This window comes from Palaemon carinicauda, chromosome 21 (assembly GCF_036898095.1).
Source record: "Palaemon carinicauda isolate YSFRI2023 chromosome 21, ASM3689809v2, whole genome shotgun sequence".
In the NCBI taxonomy this organism is placed as follows: Eukaryota; Metazoa; Arthropoda; class Malacostraca; order Decapoda; family Palaemonidae; genus Palaemon; species Palaemon carinicauda.
In genome coordinates this window covers 31950072-31966872 of record NC_090745.1, presented here as the reverse complement: position 1 = coordinate 31966872, position 16801 = coordinate 31950072, and the positions used below count along the sequence as shown (strand labels likewise).

At 40.1% G+C, this 16801-nt stretch overlaps 1 protein-coding gene across 2 annotated transcripts in view; it reads left to right on the top strand.

Moving 5' to 3' along the window:
• Positions 1–16548, top strand: part of LOC137615257 (uncharacterized) — a 53468-nt gene extending 36920 nt beyond the window's left edge. For both annotated transcript variants that reach the window (XM_068344980.1, XM_068344979.1), the window contains exons 2-4: positions 4229–4287; positions 7504–7596; positions 16163–16548. In XM_068344980.1, coding sequence (XP_068201081.1) covers positions 4236–4287; positions 7504–7596; positions 16163–16356 — 339 coding nt within the window. In that variant the 5' untranslated portion in view covers positions 4229–4235 and the 3' untranslated portion in view covers positions 16357–16548. The remainder of the gene's footprint in view (positions 1–4228; positions 4288–7503; positions 7597–16162) is intronic.
• The last annotated feature ends 253 nt before the right edge of the window (positions 16549–16801 follow it).

Below are 16801 nucleotides of genomic sequence, written 5' to 3'. Positions count from 1 at the left end.
GGGAACTTTTACGTAATCCATCTTTGATGTATTAGAATTCACATATTTTATATTAAGAAATTATTGCAAATTAGTATTTGTAAATGAAATCTGCAACTTAAACGCATCGCTTGGTTTCTGAAGATTCCAAGATTTATAAAATTCCAATGTGGTGACGTAAATAGTGTGGAGCCTGATGACATCGTAAGACACTTGTTTCTGGTAAGCGGTGTGCCGCTCCTTTCCTTTCCGCTCATTTAGATGATAGTCTTATTGTGACGTAATGTACATTGTTTTATATCCTGCCTGAGGTATTTTTTTTTTTATATTGTTGAAATTTTACTTTAGTTGAATACCTAGTGATATTTCTACACTTTAGCTAAATAGAATCAAACAATATTTTATGGTCCAAAGAATAACATACACGTACCATACATAATTAACTCCCAATTTTTCCCATTACATTCCTCCCCCGTTCCTAGTCTTGAGGGAAACTAAATTATGAATTGTAGTAGGTTTTATTGTCCTCATTCATAAGAAATAAGAAAAGACCTTTTTTTAACTACGATTATTTGCGAATATAGCAGTTCTGATCTAATCGTTCCCTCGATTCAGATAGTTGATATAGTATATCATTTTTCCCTAAGTGGAAAATATAAACGGAGAGCTGAAAACGGCTGATGTAAATGGAAATGAATAACGCTTTAGAGAGGTTGGACAGCAAAAAAAAAAAATAAAAAAAATAAAAAAAATAAAAAAAGGAAAATCACCCCAATGACCGAGTGATTTTTACAGTAAACCACATGAGGTGCACTGTTGACACACACTCTACGGGATTGTCACAATTTTAGGACAGATTTAGGAAGGTTCGTTAAGGTTTATAATAGAATTGTCAAATTAAGTATTTCTATCAAACTTACAATTGTCTTTCTTATAGAAGTACAGTTGCGTTTAATCTTGTATTGCGCATTGATAAACCTACAATTTAATCAATGATTTTTTTTTTTTTGTAAACTTGAAAAGAAATAGATCAAGTTCTTGAAGAATTTGTAGTAATTATCAAATTATGAAGCAGTTAAGAGTAGACAAGTTGAACAACATCGTCACTTGATCTTGCTAGCAGAACATACATATGGATAAGCGACTTTAACAATGACATCTGCAACATAAGCAAATTAATCTTTTGTAATCCTTTTGTAACATTTGCCGGATTAACCTCATAAAGTAAGTTAAATTCACTGGGGCTATTTATCTGAACATTACAAACACTGCTAAGCGATTAAGGTATTGAATGAGAAGGACACATACACACACACACACACATATATATATATATATATATATATATATATATATATATATTATATGTATGTATGTATATATATGTGTATATATATATGTATATATATAATATATATATATATATATATATATATATATTATATGTACATATATATATATACACACACACACACATATATATATATATATATATATATATATATACGTTGTTGCTGTGATTTATAAGATAAATTCTCCTTATCCAAATGAAAATGATCTTGAAGTTGGTTCAGCTTTGAAAATTATATTTATTATTATCATAAATGCACTATATGTGTATCTGTAAAATATATTAGGTGTATACACACACACACACACACACACACACACACACACACACATATATATATATATATATATATATATATATATATATATATATATATATATATGTATGTATGTATGTATGTATGTATTTGTTGTAGTTATGAAAGATAAGTGAGAAGTCTCGTCTTATTAGTGACATTGACGGATTCACAGTGAAAATGAATGATAAGGATATCATATTTATAGAGGATAAGGTTACATTTGTTTCTTGATTCCAGATAAGTCCGATTTAAGAAAAATAGAAGGATACAGGATTACTAAGAAACATGGCTTTGTTTTGAATTGTGATCTTTAGTAGAGGCAATTCTGTATGAATGCAGTATCCGTTGATGTTACCTGTAAGGCAAAAGTACAAACACCTATCAAGTCTTCCCACATTTCTTTTCATAGTTATTACACACACACACACACACACACACGTACGTCTGAATAGAGAAGTTTAATTTAAACTTAAAACAATTTCAGCCTTATTATTATTAGTTGGAACTTGCAAACTCTGAAGAATTAACGTTAATGAGATCAGTTTCTTGTCCTTTTCATAGCAATAAGCAAAATATTTTTTATAAAAAAACGTTTTCATAACCCCCAACAAACTTGTATCCCTAAATATATGTGGTATGTCAATCAATTATCGATGTCATACCAGTGGGTCAAGCGAATAGTAATGGCTCTCTAACAATACAGTAAATCGATATACTGAAAGTAATGTAGGGTGTGATTCCTCACATCTTCATATTTATTTATAGACAAAAAAGAAAAGAAAACTACTCTGGGAAAGCTAATGAACAAATGCGCTATAGTAAAAAGTTAACTTTGAGAATATACAATAAAGTGGCCGTATCAACCCTTATCTATACAGGTTCCTCTTTAAGTGTTTCTTCACTTAGGAGGCATCATCCAGTTGCTGGTACATTTTAGGGACAAAATGCCTTTCCCTTCCTATATTTTTTAGTCCATCCTAAACTGCAACGCGTGGCAGAATTGTTGGAATAAACCCTTCCTGTAACAATTCTTCCTTCCTAATGAAGTCAACTGTTGGTAATTGTGACGTCATTGGTTATAGGTTTGATGACTTGATATGAAGTAGGAATATGGAGAGTGGTGATAAAATGTGAAGAAATTCTTTGTTCAGTGAATACCACATGCATGACAGATAAGTCAGGTCCACTCTTTACCGATGGGAAGCTGGGGTAGTGCTTTTACGAGAAAAAAACTATCTTTGATTATATTTATCCATTTCTTGACAAAAGACCGCTCATTTTTTTTCTTTTTACCACAGACATGTCAGTGTGTTAATACCGTTTTGTCGAAACTTGATAAAAAAAACTTTGATATATTCAACATATAAGAGTACTTTAATTGCCTCCATTTCTTCTCACTATTTTTTTACGGAACGATGTAAAGGAACCTCCCCCCACCCCCCCAAAAAAAACAGTGTAGGTGTAAATCTGTGATATGATGATGGCTCCAAATAGGACCACTATACATTACTGTATAGGTGTAGAAATATTTAAACGGAACTTTACAATTAAACACCAGAAATTCAGACTGATAATGACCATGTTCGATTTTACAAGGGTGGGAGGTGTGAACCTTAACAACTGAAACAATATGTTGGACGTAATATTTATAGGGATATGAAAGAAAGATCATGCTGCTAAATGTAATTTTTAGGGAGTATACATATGTAATTGGTGATGGCAGAATATGAGGTAAATTTAAAATTTGGATGAGATATGATTATAAATGGATGTAAGTGCGTGAAAGAACTGTTGTTCAAAATCTCTACTCCCATGAAAGTAGAAATGGATGTTGAATGCAAATGAAAAAGAAAACAATTGTAACTGTTAAGAGGAAGAACTGTGAAGTTTATTCGACATAGCAAAAACTGAACAGGTGAGGAATAACTTGGAAGTGAAAGTAGTACAAAAGTAAGCATTATTGAAAGGACAGATCAAATTACTGATTAATGTATACAGTAGGTTGACATTGCGGGTTTAGGGCAACTACATTTCATAATTGTTAGGAATATTGTATTGGGCTCTATAGCTCACCATTGGGACATGTAAGCAATAAATTGAACAATATTAACTTCTGTTGCAATTATGTTTAGTTGTTAAGGTGAATGGTACATGATGGCACTACCCCAGTGGGGGAGAGGAGTAAGAGTAAGATGATCCTAATGTTTAATGAGTCAAGTGACTGATAATGTACATTCTGGCTGAGGGGTCATCTGTAATTTGGGGTTTCCAGTGTGACTGGGTCTCAAACATCTTGACATAGGAGAGAATTATACTTTGTTTACCTGTTTTTATCATTTTTGTGGGAGAGGGGGATAAGTCGGGGTTACTGAATATCCTCATTATGACGTTCATTGTTTCAGACAATAGAAAATGTGTCCAGATAAGGACGCACTTCATAAAATATTCCGTGTTTATACCCCCCCCCCCCCCCGCGCCCCCTTCATGAAATGTTGGTAGCATTTTAGCTTACACTGTGTGCTATAGTGAGTTTTTTTTTATTTAAAAGTTATTTAACGACAATATAGTTTATAATAATTTCTAATACACATTATTTTTAGTTTCAGAATGAAGACTACAGCAACTTGTTTGGTACTTCTGGTGGCTTTTGTCCACTTCTGTAAGTAATTTTTTAATGTAACAATCTTACCCTGTTGTTACTTGAATGTGACAAGGATCTATACAGTGGTCACTTAATCATTTCAACCAATACATTGACAACACTTGAGTTTCTTTTCCTTACTTTTAGTCCGTATTCCCCACAAAATATATTAAATTTTTCATTTATGAAATTTGCCTTTTTGAAATATTATTAAATGACTTTTGGACAATATAGAGAAGTTTAATGTGGGAAAAATCTGGTAAAGCTGCAATAATCTTTATTGTCTTCATAAAAAGTAGGGTACTTGATAACATTAATTTTGCACCCCTCTACTGACCCAGATTGGGCCGCCATCTTGAAAGAAATTGTGGAATTTTTGTCTTCTATTGATATCCCGCTTGGGACCCACTTTCGAAAGAAAAATGTCTAGTCATAAAATAATCTATTTAGAATACTTTTTGAAAATTTATTCATTTTTGTGATATGTTGCTCCGGTTTCTGCACAGTTTGTTTTTCATATTCCCCGTTTCCTTAGTAGTCTCGAAAATCGTCTCCCAAGGATGGCCTTCCTCCTTTATTCTGGTTTAGGAGAGACAGTGCATACTCAATGACGGTGTTACTACCCTTGGACTCCACCATCCATCCACCCACAACGGGAAGTTATCAATAATACTGTATTGTAGTCAATGCCATGCCAATTCTTGCTGCATAATTAGAAATATTGTATTGGCCTCCATGATATTGCTAGTTTTCTTGCTGTGTAGCCTATTGCATAACAAGCTATCTTGTTTTTTATAGGAAGACCATGAAACCTAGTTTGGTTATTATGTAGAGTGATTTATGATAGCAGCTAGAAAGTGAACTATCATTCATATCTATTATTTTGATCCATTAGTTGTTTCATTCACTGGCATAAGGACGTTTCCTAATCAATAGGATCATCACAGTCATCCGCATCAATAATGTCGGCATTTGAACATGTCAGCCTCTAGCAAGAAACTTATCACAGATAATTTTAAACCTGTCTTTCTACAACTGCAAGTGGTAGTCATGCAATCTTCGAGGCATTTGCATGATACAATGCTTAACAGGTCTGAGGAAAACAAGGTCTTTTTCTGTATTGATACCAGTCCTTTTGTAGTTACATTCAAACCCCAATGTGTCAGTGGTAAGTCATTTTTCAACCACTTATGCACCTTCTATTACATAAGGAATGAAATTGAGCTGTCAAATCCGTTAGGTAAAAAAGCCAAATTGAATTTTATTTTTATTCAGTGACTGGACAAAGAACCAATATCATGAAGCGCAAAGGGATTCAAATTCATTAGTCCCATGTAATCGAAGAAGGAAAGCCTTTCTTCGGCAATCTTCACTGTTCCAGGAGGTTCTTTAAACATGGCAGCAAGATCTAGTTCTTCGTGTTTTTTCAACAGACTTATGAACTTCAGTTTTCATTGTCTGAAAAAGGCTGAATTAATATCAGCAGTATTTTTCTTATCTGAAAAGGCAGTAGTAGTATCAGCCCCACCAAATACATGGAAGAGAAGAATGGTGTCCTTTGTAACTGATCCAAATTTCATGAAGGTGGTTATGTACAGTTTGCTATCTGTATTTCATTTGCTTGGGTGTAAGATTTATATATTTGAATCCACTCAAGTCTAAGGATAAGTAAAAGGTCTATATCTTTACTATTGTTACCGATTCAATATTAGTGAACTTCAATAGCTGTAGCATAAATCCTGGTGTGCATCTTCAGTTGTCTGTTTTACACTAAAACCCTCAATGATTAATTTAGTGATAAGCCAGCTCATATTTCTCTCATTTGAGGGAAATCTACTTAAGCTTGTTGCTGGCATTGTTTCATCAAATATGGTGTCTGGTAGAATTAATCATTTGACAAAACTTTTTTTATGTCAGATTTTCTGTATATCCATCAAATACAACAAAGGCATTTCTCTTGTAGAAGTTCAGTATACCTGATTAGAATTGCTGAGAAAATCTCACTTTTGCTAAACAACTTGATGAATCAAAAATCCTGTATCAATAACATAGATTGTATCTCAAAACAAATCTTGTCAGTAGGAGGTGCAAATAGTTCATACATAAATGATTTTTTGGTTTACATATTCCTACTTCATCAAAGAGTGAGAGTTCTTGTTGAATTAAATTCTTCTAAATAACATCTCAGGGTCAACTGGACATGCAACTTGTTATATTTTTGCTCCTGTCAGACTGTTCCCAAGGGTTTGATCCTTTACATTCATTTAAACTTGACTTTAGACTTTTGCAAAATTACTGCCGACAATATTTAACTTTGAGCAAACTCCAACATTATGCACTTTATGAGGATTTGTCTCGATACCTATGTGCTGATTGACATAATGCTCTCAAAATCTGGAAAGGATGAGAACCACTCGACTAAGTTTTAAAGGTCGTGGTTGTCTCTTAAAATGCCAAATTTTCTGGTGTCTACATGCTGAAATTTTAGTGAATCTGATAGATAGGGATTCCAGTAATCCATTTGGATAGCACCGAGTCCGTCATTCCTACACCATGTGTCAGTCATCAGTCCATGTGAACTCTTGATCAACTGTAGAGACTTTGTAGGCAAGAGAGGTTTTTTGTCTTGCTTGGAAATTTGCACCTTTCATTTCTTTCTTATACATCTTTATTTTTATGCACTTTCACACATTTCAGTCCTTCTGAGAACTTTTTCTATCTTTCCACTTATGCTATGGTTTATCAGCATCTTTAAACCTTTCTATTTGATATTTCAAGTCTCACCCACAGAAAACTGTTCATCTAAATATTTTTTTCAATATTTCATGCAAGAAAAATTACCCTGTGATATTCAGGGTAGAAAAGATGCAAACATTTTTGCACCTCTGGTACCAAAACAACAGAGTACTGTATAGTATAAAAAAATGTCAGAAGAGTTTCTGGAGAAAAATAGTTAATAATTTATTAAGACACATTTACCAGTAATGTAAATCCAAGTGAGATAGTTGCAAAACATGTGTCCAAATCTTGGGTAGTACAGTAGTGCAAAATTAATAATTTATTATGAAGACAATAAAGCTGTAGCTTTCCCTGTTTTTTTTTTTCCCTCTATAGACTGGCCTACCCTTTGTATCCAAAATACAACTGAAAAATAGATCATTTACTAAGTACAGTACTGTATACATATCTGGTTGGTATTTTTTCTGTGAACTAAATATAAATTTTCAATTACAGCTGATGCCTTTCTCTGCTACCAACAAGAAATAGGCGGTTCCCGAAGTGTTGTTTTCTGTACGAATTCTTGCTTCTCAATGGGAGGAAGTCTTGGTGAGTTTTTTAACCAAACTTTTCTCCTGTATTATGAGTGAAGTTATAGTAAGCTTAGTGGAAAAGAATGAATGTAACACTATATGGGAAATATGGATTAGATAATTTGTCATAACATAAATGCTTGTATATGATGTGGAAAGGTCGATCTGAAACCGAATAATTAGAACTTCGCTGAAACAAGAGGTTGGAAAGTAAAGAAGGAAGGCGAGGCTATGATGTGAAAATATGCACTGGATATGTGATTGGATACAGATCAGATGGAACAGAAATGATCTGCAGAGGTACAGAACTTAGGAGGGTTGATGCCGGCAGTCAGGAAACAGATTATGAGAGGATTACTGTAGTAAATAGGGTATAGAGGAATACTGCTTTAGGCTGGTGGCAGGATAAAGAGGGTGATTTGGGAATTAATGAACGTAAATCTAAATACAGCAATTATAAGATAATCAATTCAGCAATCTGTTTCAGGCAAGAGAGAGGTGTAGAAGGGTCATGAAATGTAATAAGATGTAAGTGGAGTGATCATTTTGAAGGTAATAAAGGATGACTGAGGCAGTTTTTTTTTTTTAAAAGAAGCTCCATTGTAATATCCATTAATTTTTCTGCACTGTTAGTGCATTTGAAAGATTAACAAATATGAGGTATAATGACTGGCAATTTTACTACAAGTGCCACATTTCAATGAGAGCTTTTCTCGTTTATCAGTCATAAAGACAAACTTACAATCAGGAACCATTATGTTTTCAGTACACTACATACTTCTATAGGTCCTTTATTTTGCATAGATTTTTTATATTATTTTTGGCTGTTTAAAGTTTGGAGATTCATCTTAAATGGCAGAAGCAAGGAACAAGACAATATCTTTAGAGACTCACCAAATATATATATATGATCAGCACCCTGGCTAGGACCTGGAAAGGAAAGGTAATTGCGGTTGATGCTTTAGAAATTAGTAATACAGGCTCTCCCAAACTCCTATCCCAAGCTCAAAGGAATCCTGAGGTTATTAACACTTACTTTTTGAAACTGCAAGCAGGACTTGAATTTCCTACCTACGAATCATGAGTCAGAATTGTTTTCCACCAGACCACCAAAGGTTGGAATTTTGACGACTAAAATCTGCACTATTGCTACTGTATACAGTAAATCCCTAAGATGAGAATGTTCCACTAATTAGCTTTCAGAGATAAGAACTTGTGTTAGCAGTAACGTAAGTTTAAAACTTCCTTGGAACCTTTTTAATATGCAGAAATAATTGTAGGAATTCTTGATACATAACTCACGAGTGTTAGATAAACCAACAGAAAAATAACTTTTTCAATATTAAACTTACCCGATAATCATGTAGCTGTCAACTCCGTTGCCCGACAGAATTCTATGGAGGGATACGCCAGCTATCACAATACTAGAAGGGGGTGTACTTACCAGCGCCACCTGTGGCCAGGTACTCAATCATTTGTTGTTGACACCTCCTCAATTATTCCTCTGTCGTGCTTCCGGCTAGACGTTCTGGGATACGCTTATGGTCTTCGAGTTTATTCACGGATATTTGGTGAAGTATTCTCTCAGATTAACGGCTGTCGCTTTACTGGAATCCTTCTTATATTAGCTAGATAGCTTTTATATAATTCTGATATAACGGTTAACGAATTTTGCTTGTTTTTGGATCACCCTTTGGCTAACTCTTTGAAACAAGATGTCTGACGTTTCGCAAGCCCCCTCCCATAGACGATGTAGGTCTTGCAATAGGCGTATTCCGAAGGCCTCGGTAGATCCTCACACCGCTTGTTCTGACTGTAGGGACAGGCCCTGTCTATTAGAAAATCGATGTGAGGAATGCGCCGGACTTTCGGAATTGGAATTTGTCCGTCTTTTAAAATATTCATCTAAGTTAGAGAGAGGTAGAGTTAGGAGAAGTTCTTCTCACTCTTCTATGTTTTCCTCACCTCATGATCCCCTACCTTTTCCTACCCCTGTAGTGGCTACCCCCGAACCTACTGTGTGCCCTCCGCCTGATATGTCAGTTGTTTTGCGTGCTATTCAGGCTTTAGGCGATAAAGTAGAATCAGTGGTAAGTGACCATAAGTCTCTGATGGCCGAAGTTAAAGAACTGAAGGTCAAGAGTGCAGTGGGTGGAATTAGTGCCAGTGCTGTGACGAGTGCTAGTGTCGGTGCAGTGCCAAGTGCTAGTGGTGCCAGTGTGGTGCGTGAGGATTTTTCTGTGCGAGCCAGTCGTCCTCCCAGTCCGGGACCTCTTGCAAGCTCCCATGCCCAGGGGAGAAGCAATGTCGAAGGGCTTAAGGGTTCGACAGGCCTTGTTAGGCGCACAGAACTATCCTCGGTGGTTGCGGGCGTGTCTTCCTTAGACCGTCACTCCCACCTGCAGACGATTGAGCCCGTCTTATTCTCGTCCGCTGATCAACTAGCAGGGAAGAAACGTTGGTCTCAGGTCTCGAGACCGCTTAAACGTAGAGTCCAGTCCGCGAGTGCTCAGCCAGGTTGCAGTCATTGGCTCAGCTCTGACTCGCCTCAGTCATCTGTCGACTGTACTCCGCCCAAGAGGAGTAAGGTTCTGCCAAAACAGAGCCCGACTGTGACTTTACCTCAGTCTGTTATCGTTTCTGCCGATCCCAAGTGGACCCTGCTTCAGTCCATGCAAGCTCAGCTTTCGGACTTGATGCGTGAGTGTCGGGCTGAGAGTGTTGCACCTCCTCCTCCGCCTACACTCCCTCCGCCTGTTCTCGCTCCGCCTGTGCTCGCCCCGCCTGCACTTGCTCCGCCTGGTCGCAGCACCATCTGCCAGGCGTACGATGTTGAGCCACTTTCGGAGTTCGCTGTTCCCAGTGGTGTTCAGCCTCAGCCTTCTTTAAGGCAACCCTTGCTTTGGGATCAGGAGAGTTATTCCACTCTTCCTCCGCCTCCCCTTGCTGCTCCACCAGTGGTGCAACTCTCGGTTGGGGTACAACAACCTCTCCCCTCCGTGAGTCTGTCTGCTCAGCCATCGCTGCAGCGAGCTCAACCCTCCTCAAGGCAAGCTCCTCTACACCCTGGACTTGCGCCTCAGGAGCCTCAGCTTGCGAGAACTTTACCTTGTTCTGCGCAGCCTCAACCTCATCATGCTCCGCTCATCTCACAGGAACAGGAACGGACTACTCCGCCTCCGTCCTCCGCTCAGCTTGTGCAATCCTTGGGTTCAACCTCTCTTGCTAGGAGTCAACCTCCTTCACCCATGCGCCTGCCTTCTGCTTCGTCTGTTGTTCAGCCTTTGCAGTCTGAGCCTCAGGTTTTCCCTCAACAGTTACTGGAAGAGGAAACCACTGTTATTGTTCCTACCCGTTCTGACTCTGCGGTTCAGCATTCTGGTCCGATCTCTTCGCTACCCTCTGCTGATGAGGTGTCGGATGATGAGGAGGCACACCTTGATCCCTCATCAGACGTGGACGAATCTAAGCTTTCTCCATTGTCGATTGATTTTCGTAAGGTCTTGGCTCTACTCAGGGAGATTTACCCAGACCACTTCGTCTCTGCTATTCCCCGCTCTCCACCATCTGAGTTTTCGCTGGGCGTACAACAAGCTAAGTCCAACTATACTAAGCTTGTCCTAGCTAGATCCTCCAAGAGGGCTTTAAGGATCTTAGGGGAGTGGCTGCAGTCTAAACAACACCTTGGCAAGACTTCCTTCATGTTCCCTCCAACGAAGCTCGCTTCGAAAGGTTGCGTTTGGTATGCCACAGGGGAAGCACCAGGCTTAGGAGTACCTGCCTCTGCCCAGGCTGACTTCTCAAGTCTGGTGGACTCGCCTCGGAGAACTGCTATGAGACGCTCGAAGGTTTGTTGGACCTTCTCAGACCTGGATCATTTTCTGAAAGGGTTGTTCAGAGCATTTGAAATGTTCAACTTTCTCGACTGGTGCCTGGGAGCCCTCAGCAAGAAAACCTCTCCTGCGGACAAAGATTCTGCCATGCTAATAATGTCCTGCATAGATAAGGCCATCAGAGATGGATCGGGTGAGCTAGCGTCGTTATTTTTATCAGGGGTGTTGAAGAAAAGGGAGCAACTGTGTTCCTTCCTTTCCGCCAGCATTACACCTTGCCAACGGTCACAGCTCCTTTTTGCTCCACTCTCAAAGTTCCTCTTTCCCGAGGAGCTAGTTAAGGACTTGTCGGCTGCCCTGATACAAAAGGACACGCACGATCTTGTAGCCTCATCGGCTCGTAAGTCTAAGGTTGCCACCTCAGTCCCCAAGACTTATCGCTCCCCAGTGGCTGATACCCCGGCTACGAGGTTCATACCGCCCTTTCGTGGTAGAGCCCCCAGCCGAGGAAGCTCCCGTCCAGACTCTCACAGGAGCAAGTCTAGGAAAGGATCCAGGACATCTAAGGGAAAGAACTGACTCTCAGATTCTCCAGACAACAGTAGGAGCCAGACTCAAGATCTTCTGGCGAGCCTGGGAGAAGAGAGGTGCAGACGCACAGTCTGTCAGTTGGCTGAGGTACGGTTACAGGATTCCATTCTGCCTCAAACCACCTCTGACCACATCGCCCATCAACCTCTCTCCCAACTACAAAGAAGAGGACAAGAGGCTAGCATTGCAACAGGAGGTGTCGCTACTTGTGCAGAAGAAGGCAGTGGTTATAGTCCGGGACCATCAATCCCCGGGCTTCTACAACCGTCTCTTTCTTGTGGCCAAGAAGACAGGAGGTTGGAGACCGGTGCTGGACGTCAGCTCTCTCAACGAGTATGTCACCAAGCAGACGTTCACGATGGAGACGACCAAGTCGGTCTTAGCAGCGGTCAGACAGGAGGACTGGATGGTCTCGTTGGACTTGAAAGATGCATACTTTCACGTTCCCATTCATCCAGACTCCCAACCTTTCCTGAGATTCGTTTTCGGAAAGGTTGTCTATCAGTTCCAAGCCCTGTGTTTTGGCCTAAGCACAGCTCCTATGGTCTTTACTCATCTGATGAGGAATGTAGCGAAATTCCTACACTTATCGAACATCAGAGCCTCCCTCTACCTAGACGACTGGCTGTTGAGAGCCTCCTCGAGTCGTCGTTGTCTGGAGAACCTCAATTGGACTTTAGACTTAATCAGAGACCTAGGTCTATTAGTCAATATAGAGAAATCTCAACTCATTCCCTCCCAATCCATTGTGTACCTGGGAATGGAGATTCAGAGTCAGGATTTTCGGGCTTTTCCATCGGCCCCCAGGATAAACCAAGCCCTAGAGTGCATCATGAGCATGCTGAAGAGGAGCAATTGCTCAGTGAGACAGTGGATGAGTCTCACAGGGACCCTCTCATCACTGGCCCTGTTTGTCGAGCTAGGAAGACTCCACCTCCGCCCTCTTCAATTCCATCTTGCTGCTCATTGGGACAAGGGCTCGACTCTAGAAGCAGTCTCTATCCCTATCAACCAAGAGATGAAGACCACTCTCCTGTGGTGGAAGCACAATCTCCTTCTCAAGGAGGGTCTATCTTTGGCCATCCAGACCCCCAATCTTCATCTCTTCTCAGATGCATCGGACTCGGGCTGGGGTGCGACCTTGGACGGACGGGAATGCTCAGGAGTATGGAACAAGGAACAAGGATTACTCCACATCAACTGCAAGGAACTGTTAGCAGTTCATCTAGCCCTGTTGAACTTCAAGTCCCTCCTGCTAGGCAAAGTGGTGGAGGTGAATTCAGACAACACCACAGCCTTGGCTTACATCTCCAAGCAAGGAGGGACCCATTCGAGGAGCCTTTACGAGATCGCAAGGGACCTCCTCATTTGGTCAAGAGGTCTAAACCTCACTCTGGTCACGAGGTTCATCCAGGGCGATATGAATGTTTCAGCGGATCGCCTCAGCAGAAGGAATCAGGTCATTCCCACGGAATGGACCCTCCACAAGAGTGTGTGCAACAGACTTTGGACCTTGTGGGGTCAACCTACCATAGATCTGTTTGCCACCTCCATAACCAAGAGACTTCCGCTTTATTGTTCCCCTGTTCCAGACCCTGCAGCGGTTCATGTGGATGCTTTTCTTCTGAACTGGTCCCATCTCGACCTGTACGCATTCCCTCCGTTCAAGATAATAAACAAAGTTCTGCAGAAATTCGTCTCGCACGAAGGGACACGGCTGACGCTGGTTGCTCCCCTTTGGCCTGCAAGAGAATGGTACACAGAGGTACTTCAATGGCTAGTCGACTTCCCCAGGACTCTACCTCTAAGAGTGGACCTTCTACGCCAACCACACGTAGACAGGTTGCATCCAAACCTCCACGCTCTTCGGCTGACTGTCGAAAGATTCGCTAGAGCTAGAGGCTTTTCGAAGGAGGCAGCCAGTGCGATTGCCAGAGCTAGAAGAGTTTCCACTCGTAGAGTCTACCAGTCTAAGTGGGAGGTCTTCCGAAGCTGGTGTAGAGCCAATTCAATATCCTCTACCAATACCTCTGTGATCCAAATAGCTGACTTCCTTCTACATCTTAGGAATGAGAGATCCCTTTCAACACCTACGATTAAAGGATATAGGAGCATGTTGGCCTCAGTTCTCCGCCACAGGGGTTTGGACCTGTCTTCCAACAAGGACCTTCAAGACATTCTCAAGTCTTTTGAGACGTCTAAAGAACGTCGTCTTTCCACTCCAGGCTGGAATCTAGACGTAGTCTTAAGGTTCCTTATGACATCTAGGTTCGAACCTCTCCAGTCAGCTTCCTTCAAGGATCTTACCCTCAAGACTGCTTTTCTCGTTGGCCTTGCAACAGCTAAGAGAGTCAGTGAGGTTCATGCCTTCAGCAAGAACATTGGTTTCACAACCGAATCTGCAACATGTTCTTTTCAGCTTGGATTCCTAGCAAAGAACGAGCTTCCTTCACGTCCTTGGCCTAGATCGTTCGAAATACCTAGCCTCTCCAACATGGTAGGTAACGAACTAGAGAGAGTTCTTTGCCCTGTCAGAGCTCTCAAATATTATCTGAAGAGGTCTAAACCTATTCGAGGACAGTCAGAAGCCTTATGGTGTGCCATCAAGAAACCCTCGAGACCCATGTCCAAGAATGGGCTTTCGTACTATATAAGGCTTCTGATCAGAGAAGCACATTCTCACTTAAAGGAGGAAGACCTTGCATTGCTGAAGGTAAGGACCCACGAAGTAAGAGCTGTAGCTACTTCGTTGGCCTTTAATAAAAACCGTTCTCTGCAGAGCATAATGGATGCAACCTATTGGAGGAGCAAGTCAGTGTTTGCATCATTTTATCTGAAAGATGTCCAGTCTCTTTACGAGAACTGCTACACCCTGGGACCATTCGTAGCAGCGAGTGCAGTAGTAGGTGAGGGCTCAGCCACTACATTCCCTTAATCCCATAACCTTTTTTAACCTTTCTCTTGAATACTTTTATTGTTGTTTTTTATGGTTGTTACGGTAGGCTAAGAAGCCTTCCGCATCCTTGGATTTGGCGGGTGGTCTATTCATTCTTGAGAAGCGCCTGGGTTAAAGGTTTGGTAGAGGTCCTTTAGTAGGGGTTGCAACCCCGTGTACTTTGGCACCTTTGGGTTGATTCAGCCTCCAAGAGGAACGCTGCGCTCAGTAAGGAAGACGAACTTTAAATAAAGAGGCAGAGTAACGGTTCTATTCGACTTCCTTACCAGGTACTTATTATTTCATTGTTATTTGAGATAACTGTTATATGAAATATGGGATACTTAGCTATCCTTTAATCTTGTACACTGGTTTTCACCCACCTCCCTGGGTGTGAATCAGCTACATGATTATCGGGTAAGTTTAATATTGAAAAATGTTATTTTTATTAATAAAATAAATTTTTGAATATACTTACCCGATAATCATGATTTAATCGACCCTCCCTTTCCTCCCCAGAGAGAACCAGTGGACCGAGGAATAATTGAGGAGGTGTCAACAACAAATGATTGAGTACCTGGCCACAGGTGGCGCTGGTAAGTACACCCCCTTCTAGTATTGTGATAGCTGGCGTATCCCTCCATAGAATTCTGTCGGGCAACGGAGTTGACAGCTACATGATTATCGGGTAAGTATATTCAAAAATTTATTTTATTAATAAAAATAACATGTTTAAGAGGTTGAGGTTTCTGAAATACCCTAGATGCTTAAGTTAGATATGTTGGACTTGGAAACTGTAACTTGAGGACCAGCTCTTGGAGTACGATATAGACAAGGGGAAAGCACTGAACCTAAAATATGGCCTGCATGGACACTGCCTTTATTTTCTCTAGTGTCTTAACAGATGGTTGGTGCCTGGGCCAGCCCATTACGTGTTGGTGTGAGCATTACTGTGGGGAACTATTGTAAAAGGGCTTCAGCTATCATCATCATTATGACTTTATACTATCTCGCTGACATTGGTCATTAAAGATACAAAAATTTATTGTGTAAATCTTACTCATTGCTTCTTCAATCACATACTCTACTCTCAAGCCAAATAAATCTAAGGTAGACTATTACCTGGGATGACCAGGGGATGATTGCTTTTGTGTAGATTGTTTTAAAAAACTAATTCTAAATCTTATTATCTTTTTGAAACTAATAACTTTTTATTATTTCAGGAGACAATGTTGGAGTGAAGAAAGGCTGTGCTGACAAGTCGTACGGCGATGCCTGTCAAGCTGCCGGCATTCCCGGACTGTTCTCAGAACATGCATGCTTTTGCAATTCCTTCCTCTGCAATTCATCCTCTGTACCCTATGTATTTGCCCCTCTTCTCCTTTTCTCATTCCTCCTCCAGGCATTCATGGGATAACCATGAAATTTACTTAACTTTTGAACTTGTGCATTCATTCCAATAGGATAACATTTAAAGAATTACTGTAATGTTAATTGTATTCTTCACTGTTTGCATGCTCTTTCTAGGTATTCTTTTACAGTATTAACTGTGCAGTAGTTTTATTTTGTACCAAATGTTTTTTATATAAATGAAGGTTGCTTGAGACAAGTTTTATTGACATAACGTATTTAAAGGTTAAAATGGGTCTGGTTTCATTTCCAGTTTCATCTGAAATAACACTCACCAGAATGTCAGCCATGCAATCCCAACTCACCACTGTTGTGCCTAACCACAGCATTAACCTCCTCATTAAACAGCTTAAACTCACAGTCCGAGGTGGGCATCAACCTTTGCCATGTGAATACAAGGCATATGCCATACGTGTTACCTCTGAATTATCCACAAAACCCTATTTATTCTT